The sequence below is a fragment of the Lissotriton vulgaris genome, chromosome 3_1 (assembly GCF_964263255.1).
Source record: "Lissotriton vulgaris chromosome 3_1, aLisVul1.2, whole genome shotgun sequence".
NCBI classification, from domain to species: Eukaryota; Metazoa; Chordata; class Amphibia; order Caudata; family Salamandridae; genus Lissotriton; species Lissotriton vulgaris.
The window spans coordinates 33942373-33956017 of record NC_141689.1 but is presented as its reverse complement, the minus strand read 5'-3'; the positions used below and the strand labels follow the sequence as shown (position 1 = coordinate 33956017).

Here is a 13645-nt window from a genome sequence, read left to right as displayed (position 1 = left end):
TTTTCTTCCTTCTGTCACTACTCATTTCTCCTCTTTCTCACTCTCCCCGGCATCCATTTCTTCACTATGAAGTTACTCCCTCCAAAATATATTATTCTCCTCTTTCTGACTTCTCTCCCGTCTCACTCTTCTGCTTCCGTCTTTCATCTCCCCCTTTCTGTATTTCTCCTCTAAGTCTCTGCTGTTCTCTGATCTTCTTTACTTTAGTCTAACTTTTCTCTACCCTTTCTCCCATTGTCTCTTTTATTCCGCACCCGTCTCTCCCCTCTCCATCAATGACTTATCCACCCTTGAAGCTCTAAGTTTCGCCTGTGGTGCTATATTTAACTCGGTGGAATGGAATGTTATCTGTGGTCCTCACCTTCTCCGTTGGACTCCATCCGTGATGCCGTGTTCACGGTATCCCCAAAGAGGCAGTACCGGGGCATTTTAAGGCCCACCACTCCCGCGCAAACAGGGCCTGCAAAGAACATGTGAGAAGTGAGGCACAATACACACACCTGACACAGGCTACACAATGTTACAATCTCAAGACAGAGCAGAGGCACAGGGGCATGTGACGTGGCGCTGCATCTGACACAGCATGGATACAGGCTTTGATACAGGCACAGGATATGTCATAGAGCTGCAGCATTTGATCCAAAAACTGGTACAGGCTATGGTGCAAGCTAAAGTACAGGCACAAGATATGTCGTAGCGCTGCATCTGACACAGTACAGATACAGGCACAAGATATGTCGTAGCGCTGCATCTGACACAGTACAGATACAGGCACAAGATATGTCGTAGCGCTGCATCTGACACAGTACAGATACAGGCACAAGATATGTCGTAGCGCTGCATCTGACACAGTACAGATACAGGCTAGGGTACAGGCACAGGATATGTCATAGAGCTGCAGCATTTGATCCAAAAACTGGTACAGGCTATGGTGCAAGCTAAAGTACAGGCACAAGATATGTCGTAGCGCTGCATCTGACACAGTACAGATACAGGCACAAGATATGTCGTAGCGCTGCATCTGACACAGTACAGATACAGGCACAAGATATGTCGTAGCGCTGCATCTGACACAGTACAGATACAGGCACAAGATATGTCGTAGCGCTGCATCTGACAGTACAGATACAGGCACAAGATATGGCGTAGCGCTGCATCTGACACAGTACAGATACAGGCTAGGGTACAGGCACAGGATATGCCATAGAGCTGCAGCATTTGATCCAAAAACTGGTACAGGCTATGGTACAAGGTAAAGTATAGGCACAGGATATGTTGCAGCGCTGCATCGGATACAGATACGGGTACAGGCTATGGTACAGGCACAGGATATGCCTTAGCGCTGCATGTCACACAATACCAGATCAGGCTATGGTACAGGCACGTTTATAGGCTGGGGTCGCCTTACAAGTGTAAGGGTATCAGTACTATGATATAGGTGAGGCAGAGGAACCAGGTTATGGTTTAGGGTACAGATGGGTACAGTTATGGGCAGGGGTAATGAACATAAGTGGTACCAGAGGCAGTTAGCTATAGGTAATAGCTGAAGTAAAGCAAGGAGTAGAGGCACTGTTGTATGGGCATGTGTGCAAGGGTACACGTACCAGAGTAGTGGTGGGCTTACTCAGCTGTAGATATAGTAAGGTATAGACAGGGTTACTATGGTGTAGGCACGAGTGCAGGTGCTAGGGTACAGAGAGAGTAATTACGGTATGAGAAAAGGTACAGGTGGGTATAGGCAAGATTACTAAGGTATATGTATGGGTGTAGCAGTAAGGAAGCAAGTACTTGTTGTATGGGAAAATGTACGGGTGGGTATAGGCAGAAGTAAATATGCAGGGAGTAGGCAGAGGTGGAACTACTAAGGAAAGGAATATGGGGCCAATTTACATTTAGTCATTTGTGAGTATGTGAAGTAGTTCTACAATAATATAACTTCATATACTCATACGTACCTTAGTACTCCAGGAGTACTATTTAACATCCTCATAAATACCGTAGTAAACCAAAAGTACTACTTCACATAACATACTTTAGGAGTAACACTTTCTCATCAATAATTTGGTACTACTTCACATACCCATAAATACGTTAGTACTCGAGAAGTACCATTTCACAAAATCCTAAAATCTTAGTACTCCAGGAATACTACTTCACAAACTCTTAAATGCCTCAGCAGTAGTCGGAGTACTACTTCACAAACTCATAAATACTTAGCCCTCTGCCAGTACTACTGCACAAACTCATAAACACCTCAGTAGTATAGGAGTACTACTTCACAAACTCATTAATACTTCATACTCTGCGAGTACTACTTCACAAACTCTTAAATGCCTCAGTAGTATAGGAGTACTACTTCACAAACTCATAAATACTTTGTCCTCTCCAAGTACTACTGCACAAACTCAGAAATACTTAGCACTCTGTGAGTATTACTTCACAAACTCTTAAATGCCTCAGTAGTACCGGAGTACTACATCACAAACTCATAAATACTTAGTACTCAGCGAGTATTATTTCACAAACTCCCAAATGCCTCAGTAGTACAGGAGTAATACTTCACAAACTCATAACCAGGTTGTACTCTGAGAGTACTACTTCGCAAACTCCTAAATGCCTCAGTAGTATAGGAGTACTACTTCACAAACTCATAAATAGTTCATACGCTGCGAGTACTACTTCACAAACTCATAAATACTTAGTCCTCTGCAAGTACTACTTCATAAACTCTTAAATGCCTCAACAGTACCGGAGTACTACTTCACAAACTCATAAATACATATTACTCTGCAAGTACTACATCACAAACTCATAAATACTTAGTACTCAGCGAGTATTATTCCACAAACTCCTAAATACCTCAAAAGTACAGGAGTACTACTTCACAAACTCATAAACACGTTGTACTCTGAGAGTACTACATTGCAAACTCCTAAATGCCTCAGTAGTACAGGAGTAATACTTCACAAACTCATAACCACGTTGTACTCTGAGAGTACTACTTCGCAAACTCCTAAATGCCTCAGTATTACAGGAGTACTACTTCACAAACTCATTAATACTTCATGCGCTGCGAGTACTACTTCACAAACTCTTAAATGCCTCAGTAGTATAAGAGTACTACTTCACAAACTCATAAATACTTATTACTCTGCAAGTACTACTTCACAAACTCATAAATACTTAGTCCTCTGTGAGTACTACTACACCAACTCTAAAATGCCTCAGTAGTACAGGATTACTACTTCGCAAACTCATAAATACTTGGCACTCTGTGAGTCCTATTTCACAAACTCTTAAATGCTTCAGTAGTACCGGCGTACTACATCAAAAAACTCATAAATACTTAGTACTCAGCGAGTATTATTTCACAAACTCCTAAATGCCTCAGTAGTACAGGAGTACTACTTCACAAACTCAAAATACTTAGCCCTCTGCCAGTACTACTTCACAAACTCATACATGCCTCAGCAGTACCGGAGTACTACTTCACAAACTCATAAATACTTAGCCCTCTGCCAGTACCACTTCACAAACTCATAAATGCCTCAGCAGTGCCGGAGAACTACTTCACAAACTCATAAATACTTAGTACTCAGCGAGTATTATTTCACAAACTCATAAATGCCTCAGCAGTACCAGAGTACTACTTCACAAACTCATAAATACTTAGCCCTCTGCCAGTACTACTTCACAAACTCATAAATGCCTCAGCAGTACCAGAGTACTACTTCACAAACTCATAAATACTTAGCCCTCTGCCAGTACTACTTCACAAACTCATAAATGCCTCAGCAGTACCGGAGTACTACTTCACAAACTCATAAATACTTAGCCCTCTGCCAGTAATACTTCACAAACTCTTAAATGCCTCAGCAGTACCAGTGTACTACTTCACAAACTCATAAATACTTAGCCCTCTGCCAGTACTACTTCACAAATTCATAAATGCCTCAGCAGTACCAGAGTACTACTTCACAAACTCATAAATACTTAGCCCTCTGCCAGTAATGCTTCACAAACTCTTAAATGCCTCAGCAGTACCAGTGTACTACTTCACAAACTCATAAATACTTAGCCCTCTGCCAGTACTACTTCACAAACTCATAAACACCTCAGTAGTATAGGAGTACTACTTCACAAACTCATTAATACTTCATACTCTGCGAGTACTACTTCACAAACTCTTAAATGCCTCAGTAGTATAGGAGTACTACTTCACAAACTCATAAATACTTTGTCCTCTCCAAGTACTACTGCACAAACTCAGAAATACTTAGCACTCTGTGAGTATTACTTCACAAACTCTTAAATGCCTCAGTAGTACCGGAGTACTACATCACAAACTCATAAATACTTAGTACTCAGCGAGTATTATTTCACAAACTCCCAAATGCCTCAGTAGTACAGGAGTAATACTTCACAAACTCATAACCAGGTTGTACTCTGAGAGTACTACTTCGCAAACTCCTAAATGCCTCAGTAGTATAGGAGTACTACTTCACAAACTCATAAATAGTTCATACGCTGCGAGTACTACTTCACAAACTCTTAAATGCATCAGTAGTATAGGAGTACTACTTCACAAACTCATAAATACTTAGTCCTCTGCAAGTACTACTTCATAAACTCTTAAATGCCTCAACAGTACCGGAGTACTACTTCACAAACTCATAAATACGTATTACTCTGCAAGTACTACATCACAAACTCATAAATACTTAGTACTCAGCGAGTATTATTCCACAAACTCCTAAATACCTCAAAAGTACAGGAGTACTACTTCACAAACTCATAAACACGTTGTACTCTGAGAGTACTACATTGCAAACTCCTAAATGCCTCAGTAGTACAGGAGTAATACTTCACAAACTCATAACCACGTTGTACTCTGAGAGTACTACTTTGCAAACTCCTAAATGCCTCAGTATTACAGGAGTACTACTTCACAAACTCATTAATACTTCATGCGCTGCGAGTACTACTTCACAAACTCTTAAATGCCTCAGTAGTATAAGAGTACTACTTCACAAACTCATAAATACTTAGTCCTCTGCAAATACTACTTCACAAACTCTTAAATGCCTCAGCAGTACCGGAGTACTACTTCACAAACCCATAAATACTTATTACTCTGCAAGTACTACTTCACAAACTCATAAATACTTAGTCCTCTGTGAGTACTACTACACCAACTCTAAAATGCCTCAGTAGTACAGGATTACTACTTCGCAAACTCATAAATACTTGGCACTCTGTGAGTCCTATTTCACAAACTCTTAAATGCTTCAGTAGTACCGGCGTACTACATCAAAAAACTCATAAATACTTAGTACTCAGCGAGTATTATTTCACAAACTCCTAAATGCCTCAGTAGTACAGGAGTACTACTTCACAAACTCAAAATACTTAGCCCTCTGCCAGTACTACTTCACAAACTCATACATGCCTCAGCAGTACCGGAGTACTACTTCACAAACTCATAAATACTTAGCCCTCTGCCAGTACCACTTCACAAACTCATAAATGCCTCAGCAGTGCCGGAGTACTACTTCACAAACTCATAAATACTTAGTACTCAGCGAGTATTATTTCACAAACTCATAAATGCCTCAGCAGTACCAGAGTACTACTTCACAAACTCATAAATACTTAGCCCTCTGCCAGTACTACTTCACAAACTCATAAATGCCTCAGCAGTACCAGAGTACTACTTCACAAACTCATAAATACTTAGCCCTCTGCCAGTACTACTTCACAAACTCATAAATGCCTCAGCAGTACCGGAGTACTACTTCACAAACTCATAAATACTTAGCCCTCTGCCAGTAATACTTCACAAACTCTTAAATGCCTCAGCAGTACCAGTGTACTACTTCACAAACTCATAAATACTTAGCCCTCTGCCAGTACTACTTCACAAATTCATAAATGCCTCAGCAGTACCAGAGTACTACTTCACAAACTCATAAATACTTAGCCCTCTGCCAGTAATGCTTCACAAACTCTTAAATGCCTCAGCAGTACCAGTGTACTACTTCACAAACTCATAAATACTTAGCCCTCTGCCAGTACTACTTCACAAACTCATAAATGCCTCAGCAGTACCAGTGTACTACTTCACAAACTCATAAATACTTAGCCCTCTGCCAGTACTACTTCACAAACTCATAAATGCCTCAGCAGTACCAGAGTACTACTTCACCAACTCATAAATACTTAGCCCTCTGCCAGTATTACTTCACAAACTCTTAAATGCCTCAGCAGTACCAGAGTACTACTTCACAAACTCATAAATACTTAGCCCTCTGCCAGTAATACTTCACAAACTCTTAAATGCCTCAGCAGTACCAGTGTACTACTTCACAAACTCATAAATACTTAGCCCTCTGCCAGTAATACTTCACAAACTCTTAAATGCCTCAGCAGTACCAGTGTACTACTTCACAAACTCATAAATACTTAGTCCTCTGCAAGTACTACTTCACAAACTCTTAAATGCCTCAGCAGTACCAGTGTACTACTTCACAAACTCATAAATACTTATTACTCTGCAAGCTCTACTTCACAAACTCATAAATGCTTTGTCCTCTGTGAGTACTACTTCACAAACTCATAAATACTTTGTCCTCTGTGAGTACTACTTCACAAACTCATAAATACTTTGTCCTCTGTGAGTACTACTTCACAAACTCATAAGGATGGAGAAGTGTGGCTCAGGGGTTAGAGGCGGCAGACCCTGAAGCTGAGATCGGCCCTGGACCAGGGTTCAATTCCCCGCCTCGGCGGGTCTTGGGCTCAAAATTCCACGGACTCGTCAATTCTCGATCCGGTGCCTACTCGACTCACAGGTTCACACTCTGCGACTCTGGGCAATAACTTGCTTAATCTCCACAACGGCCCCTCGCAGTGGGATGCCTGGCTTTCTCCCTGTGGATACCCTGCCGGGGTTATCTCACAGGGGAATACCAGGACGGGTTCCCTAAGCAAGCGCTTAGATACCGGGTCGGTGATTTGCGCTATATAAATACATGTACATTTACATTTACATTTACATAAAATCTGTGAGTACTACTTCACAAACTCATAAATACTTTGTCCTCTGTGAGTACTACTTCACAAACTCATAAATACTTTGTCCTCTGTGAGTACTACTTCACAAACTCATAAATACTTTGTCCTCTGTGAGTACTACTTCACAAACTCATAAATACTTTGTCCTCTGTGAGTACTACTTCACAAACTCATAAATACTTTGTCCTCTGTGAGTCCTACTTCACAAACTCATAAATACTTTGTCCTCTGTGAGTACTACTTCACAAACTCTTAAATGCCTCAGTAGTACAGGATTACTACTTCGCAAACTCATAAATACTTGGCACTTTGTGAGTCCTATTTCACAAACTCTTAAATGCTTCAGTAGTACCGGCGGACTACATCAACAAACTCATAAATACTTAGTACTCAGCAAGTATTATTTCACAAACTCCTAAATGCCTCAGTAGTACAGGAGTACTACTTCACAAACTCATAAATACTTAGCCCTCTGCCAGTACCACTTCACAAACTCATAAATGCCTCAGCAGTGCCGGAGTACTACTTCACAAACTCATAAATACTTAGTACTCAGCGAGTAATATTTCACAAACTCATAAATGCCTCAGCAGTACCAGAGTACTACTTCACAAACTCATAAATACTTAGCCCTCTGCCAGTAATACTTCACAAACTCTTAAATGCCTCAGCAGTACCAGTGTACTACTTCACAAACTCATAAATACTTAGCCCTCTGCCAGTAATACTTCACAAACTCTTAAATGCCTCAGCAGTACCAGTGTACTACTTCACAAACTCATAAATACTTAGTCCTCTGCAAGTACTACTTCACAAACTCTTAAATGCCTCAGCAGTACCAGTGTACTACTTCACAAACTCATAAATACTTATTACTCTGCAAGTTCTACTTCACAAACTCATAAATACTTTGTCCTCTGTGAGTACTACTTCACAAACTCATAAATATTTTGTCCTCTGTGAGTACTACTTCACAAACTCATAAATACTTTGTCCTCTGTGAGTACTACTTCACAAACTCATAAATACTTTGTCCTCTGTGAGTACTACTTCACAAACTCATAAGGATGGAGAAGTGTGGCTCAGGGGTTAGAGGCGGCAGACCCTGAAGCTGAGATCGGCCCTGGACCAGGGTTCAATTCCCCGCCTCGGCGGGTCTTGGGCTCAAAATTCCACGGACTCGTCAATTCTCGATCCGGTGCCTACTCGACTCACAGGTTCACACTCTGCGACTCTGGGCAATAACTTGCTTAATCTCCACAACGGCCCCTCGCGGTGGGATGCCTGGCTTTCACCTTGTGGTACCCTGCCGGGGTTATCTCACAGGGGAATACCAGGACGGGTTCCCTAAGCAAGCGCTTAGATACCGGGTCGGCGATTTGCGCTATATAAATACATGTACATTTACATTTACATAAAATCTGTGAGTACTACTTCACAAACCCATAAATACTTTGTCCTCTGTGAGTACTACTTCACAAACTCATAAATACGTTGTCCTCTGTGAGTACTACTTCACAAACTCATAAATACTTTGTCCTCTGTGAGTACTACTTCACAAACTCATAAATACTTTGTCCTCTGTGAGTACTACTTCACAAACTCTTAAATGCCTCATAAATACTTGGGACTCCAGGAGTACTGCTTCACAAATTACAAATACTTAGATGCCTCAGTAGTACATGAGTACAATTCACATACTCATAAATGCCTCTGTGAATCTGCCCTGATGTGACTGACACTGTACTCTCAAGAGTGCACAGAGTGCACATTACTTTCTATTTGTACTAACTAGAAATTAATATTCTCTGAATATTCAAATGTTGTTCCCATTTTAGTTGTTTTGTGGCCAATGCACAAAGGTTGTGAGAATACAAGAAGCAATATTCCGAGAGTACTACAGGAGTACTTCTTGACAAACTCATAAATGCCTTTGCGAGCTGGTCCCCAAGTTCCTATTGAACACTAGCACATTCATACGGCGGGCAGTTTCATCTCTACGATCTTGCACCATGATATGCAAACTCCCTGGCATCTTTTCTGAATGTAAAGGCTCCCTCTGCAGCAACGGACTAGAAATTACTATAATAATATTTTATATGGATCTATAAAATGCACTATCACCTGCGTGTGTGTCTTGCAGTGGCGTAACGCAAAATGATGTGCCCTCCTGGAGTTTGTGATGAGTCGCCCCTGAGTCTCCCATATTTCTCTCACTGTGTAGGAGTTCGAAGATGAGTCTTGTAAACGACTTCTGGATTGTTTGTAGTCTTCTAGAAGTTATTTGGTGATCCATGTGTGTAGGAATCTGTCTCTGCATATACTATACCAAAGTAAGGTGTGGTGTGCACAGAGTCCAGTGGATCCCATGAGGTTTACCGAGGCTTATGTAGAGAGAACCTTAATCTGTTTTGTGGTAGTGTGGTCGAGCAGTCAGGCTTATCAGCGGGCTGTGTTCAGCATTTGTTGTACACACTCAGGCAAGAAATGCTTACTCACACCCAAAGACTGTATCCAAGACCAATAGGAATGCTTTGTAGCATGAGAACTACTTTTGAATTGTCTAATGAAAAACAGTAGTAAACTTAGCAGTTGTAAAAGATCGACAGTTAAATGCAACAGGAAAAACGCAATGCGTGGGAGGAATACTGTGATATGCATTAACAGGTAAGTACACGCCTAACTTTTCCAGTCTTCAGTGGTTTAGACCAACACTGGGCAAGGGTCAGTTTAAGGTAGGTATTGCACCACTAGCAGCACTGGGGCGGGGAGGTGCAAAGGTCACTGGACCCAATGTTAGTCAATGGAAACTGGGGCACCCTCAAGAGGTGCGGCTTGTAGGTAGGTACCCGCGGTTTCATGGGGGGGGCAAAAGGCTGTACCAAAGCTAGACTAACAGTGGCACAGGGGCTGCCGGGTGCAGGGTGCAAATGAGCATCAGGCGCCCAACCATAGGCTGGGCTCCCTAACGTCGGGGTGCTGAGGATGTTTTCTTTCTGGAGCAGGTCGCAGTCAGGGGTTCCGTTCATGTAGTGGCTGCAGGCGTTTTTGTGGGGTCCAGAAGAGGTCAGCCACTGAACAATCAATCGACCAGGTGGTTTGTAAAGCACGACTACTCACCGGCAAGGGTCTCAAGTCGCTGGAGTTGAGTATCAGACCGCAAGGAAACATCACTGGACAGCTGAGCAACTCGGGCTGAAGGGTCGTATGCAGAGTGGGCAGGAGTCGTGGATCAGCAGTCCTTGGAAATATAGTTTTCTGAAAACGGCCGCTGTCCTTAGGAGATCTGGTCTTGTTGAAGAGTGGCAGTCTTCGCGGAGTTCTTGGAAGTAGCTGGCTACAGTACAGATGTCGTCTTCTTTGCAGGCTCTTTCCGCTGGAGACAGGCCGGTAGTGCTCGGGCCAAGTCAATCGTCATCTTCAAGCCTCGCTGCATGGCGTCTTCTTTGTCCTTCTTCTTCATAGGTTGCAGGAATCTATGGATCATAGTTCAAGGGTGACACTAAATATTACATTAAGGGGCCTTACAAGTACTGGCAGTGGTAGCCAATGGACGACTTGCCTTTTAGGGTAACTGCACCCTTTGGATGTCCCTACCCTGACTTGACTTTGGGGAGGGGGCATCCCCTATCCTGATTGGTTACAATCCTTCCATTCAGGATGAAAGATTTCCTAAGGAGGGGGTCACCTCACTCCAGGGCACCTTTGGGGTGGTTCTGGCAGAGAGGGGACACACATCCCCTGACTACTCATTTTCCTGTCGACCTTGCCACCACAAGTGAGGCTTGGTCGGGGGGTGGGCATCTCCATTAGCTGAAGAGGCCCTGGCTAGCATATCAAAGGGCAGGAAGCCTTTGAAGCTCACCACCCTGAATGCTGTTCCTGCTTGGGGGTCTGTGTGAAGCACCTCCACCCCAAGCAGCCTTTGTCCCTGACTTATAAGAGCACAAGGGCTCCCACATCATGGGGTCAAAAACATGTCTGCGTGGCAGGTTGGTGCAGACCAGTCAGCTTGACAAGAGGGAGTTAGTAGTTTTTCAGGGGCATCTCTAAGATGCCCTCGGAGTGCATTTTAAAATAGAACCCACACTGGCATCAGTGTGGGTCTATTGTGCTGAGAAGTGTGATACCAAACTTCTCGGTATTCAGTAAAGCCACCATGGAGCTGTGGAGTTCGTAATGTCGAACTCCCTGCCCATGTATTCAATATGGCTTCACTGCACTTACAATTTCTAAGAATGGACTTAGGCACAGTAGGGAAATATCTGCTCATACAAATATGCCCTCACCTGTGGTGTAGTGCACCCATCCTTAGAGCTGTGAGGCTTGCTAGAGGGGTGACTTACCTATGCCGCAGGCAGTGGTTTGTGGGAATGGCACTGAGATGTGTGCCATGTCGACTCTTAGGTTTTGTCTGCAACAAAACACAGTCTACAATGGCAGGGTGTATGTGTTTGGTGAGGGGTCTCTGAAGGTGGCATAATACATGCTGCAGCCCCTAGAGACCCTCTCAGTTCACAAGGCCTTTGGTACAACTAGTACCTTTTATGAGGGACTGACATGTGGGCCAAAGGTGTGCCAATTATGGAAACAAAGCTACAGTTTTAGGAAAGAACGCAGGCACTGGGAACGTGATTGGCAGAGACTCAGGGCACACTCAGTCAGGGTGCATCAGATGTCGGGCAAAAAGTGATGGGTAATCATGCAAAAAGGGGCACTTTCCTACACAACATGGAGGGTGTTCCTGTAGTCCAACTTGCTGTTGAGTAGGGTGTAAATCATTAGGACTGTTAGAGTGCAACTAATCACCCGTGTGCGTATCCAGTAGGTAGATTTGTAATGGGTTCAGTTGAAGAGCCAGGTCTTGAGTTCCTTTCTGGAGTGAGGATGCTGTTCGGAGGTGGAGGAGAAGATCACTCCAGGACTTGGCAGCGAGGTAAGAGAATGATCCTCCTCCACCGTGGCTTTGGCGGATGTGAGGAGTGTGTGCGAAGAGACCTAGCGCAGGAGTCTGGATGTTTTAAGAAAGTTCTGGCCGCGGTGGATGTATGCCGGTCCTTGGTCATGGAGGGTCTTGAAGGTGTGTGTCAGCATCTTATTTTGACATATTTTACGGATGGGGAGCCAGTGGAGGTCCCTGAGGTCAGGTGTGATGTGGTCTGTCTGGGGAGGTCGATGATGAGTCTGGGTGCTGAGTTCCGTATCATCCGGAGTCTCTTCCGGAGTTGGGTGGGGATCACTGTGTAGAGTGCGCTGCAGTAGTCCAGCCGTCTGGTGACCAGGGCTTGAGTGACAGTTTTCCTGGTTTCGGCAGGGAGCTACTTGAAGATCTTTCAGAGCATGTTCAGTGTGTGGAATCAGGCGGAGGAGACTGCATTGATCTGGCGCTTCATGGTGATGTTGCTGTCCAGGATGAGGACAAGGTTACGGACGTGGTGTGTCGGTGTGGGTTACGAGTTCGGAGGGCCACCAGGTGGTGTTCCCCTGGGAGTCATTGTACTCAAAAATTAGCATTTGTCTAAGTATCAACACTATATAGTGATATGTTGGCAAAGTAGCATCTAAACTATGAAACCTGCATGCACCTGTGCATCGATTAGTCAACTCTTATACACGTTGGAAAGTTACCTTGCAATGGTCGGGAGAGTATGCACCCCCACCCAAGTTCCCCATGTAGTTTGTATGTAGATGTGTGGCTTCAGTGCACACAATACTCATGAGTGTACACTGAGGGTGGAGTGTGACACAGAGTACAGCAAAGCAGGTGGGGGTCTGTGGTCTGGAGAGGCACACTATGTGCACATTCCTTTACCAACAGTGACTACTGTTAGCTTACAGGGTGATGGCAACTGATTCCTGTAAGCTGGGCTTACCTTTTTACCAGCTGCCTGCATATGGGGAGTTTCCTACTGGCCTCTCCAGCTTTAAATTGCATTCCACTCCCCAACTACTGGGTCCTTCACTACTGGACGAGTAGAGAAGTGTATAGGGTATTAGTAAAGACACATGTAGAGATAGCAATAGTGCATAGGTGTGGGTAGAAGTGTTAGACTATAGGTAGGTGTACAGGTATTGTCAGAGCCAGTATACCTAAGGTATGGAAGGGGTACAGGTGGGTATACAACTGTGAAGCTGTAGTATAGCATGGGTAACTATAAAGGGTTTACAAATAGGATGGGGTGCCGGAGTCCTAGGGTGTAGGTAGGGGAATTAGGGCATATAGGTGTATATGGGTAGGAACAGCAGTGGGCACAGGCAGGGGCGGAGGACTCGGAGGAGCAGTGGAGAGAGGGGATAATGAGACTGAAAGGAAGCAAAAGAGGGTAGGTGTATGATGGGTTCACCCCCTGAACCACCAACACACACACAGACACACACACTCACACACACACGCAAACACACATGCACACACAAACACACAAACACACATGCACACATGCACACACACTCACACACACAGGCACACACAGACACACACACACATACACATACAGCCACAAGGGATCTCTGTGGTCTTAAAAAATGTAGTCTTCTAATCAAAAGAGGGGAGGTGGAAAATAGATCCATTCAT

General features: G+C 43.8%; 1 protein-coding gene across 1 annotated transcript in view; it reads right to left on the bottom strand.

Moving 5' to 3' along the window:
• The window catches only part of NPR2 (natriuretic peptide receptor 2), a 469654-nt gene that overhangs the window by 36348 nt on the left and 419661 nt on the right, over nt 1-13645 (bottom strand). Inside the window, exon 20 of the mRNA XM_086960020.1 lies at nt 362-460. Coding sequence (XP_086816146.1) covers nt 362-460 — 99 coding nt within the window. The remainder of the gene's footprint in view (nt 1-361; nt 461-13645) is intronic.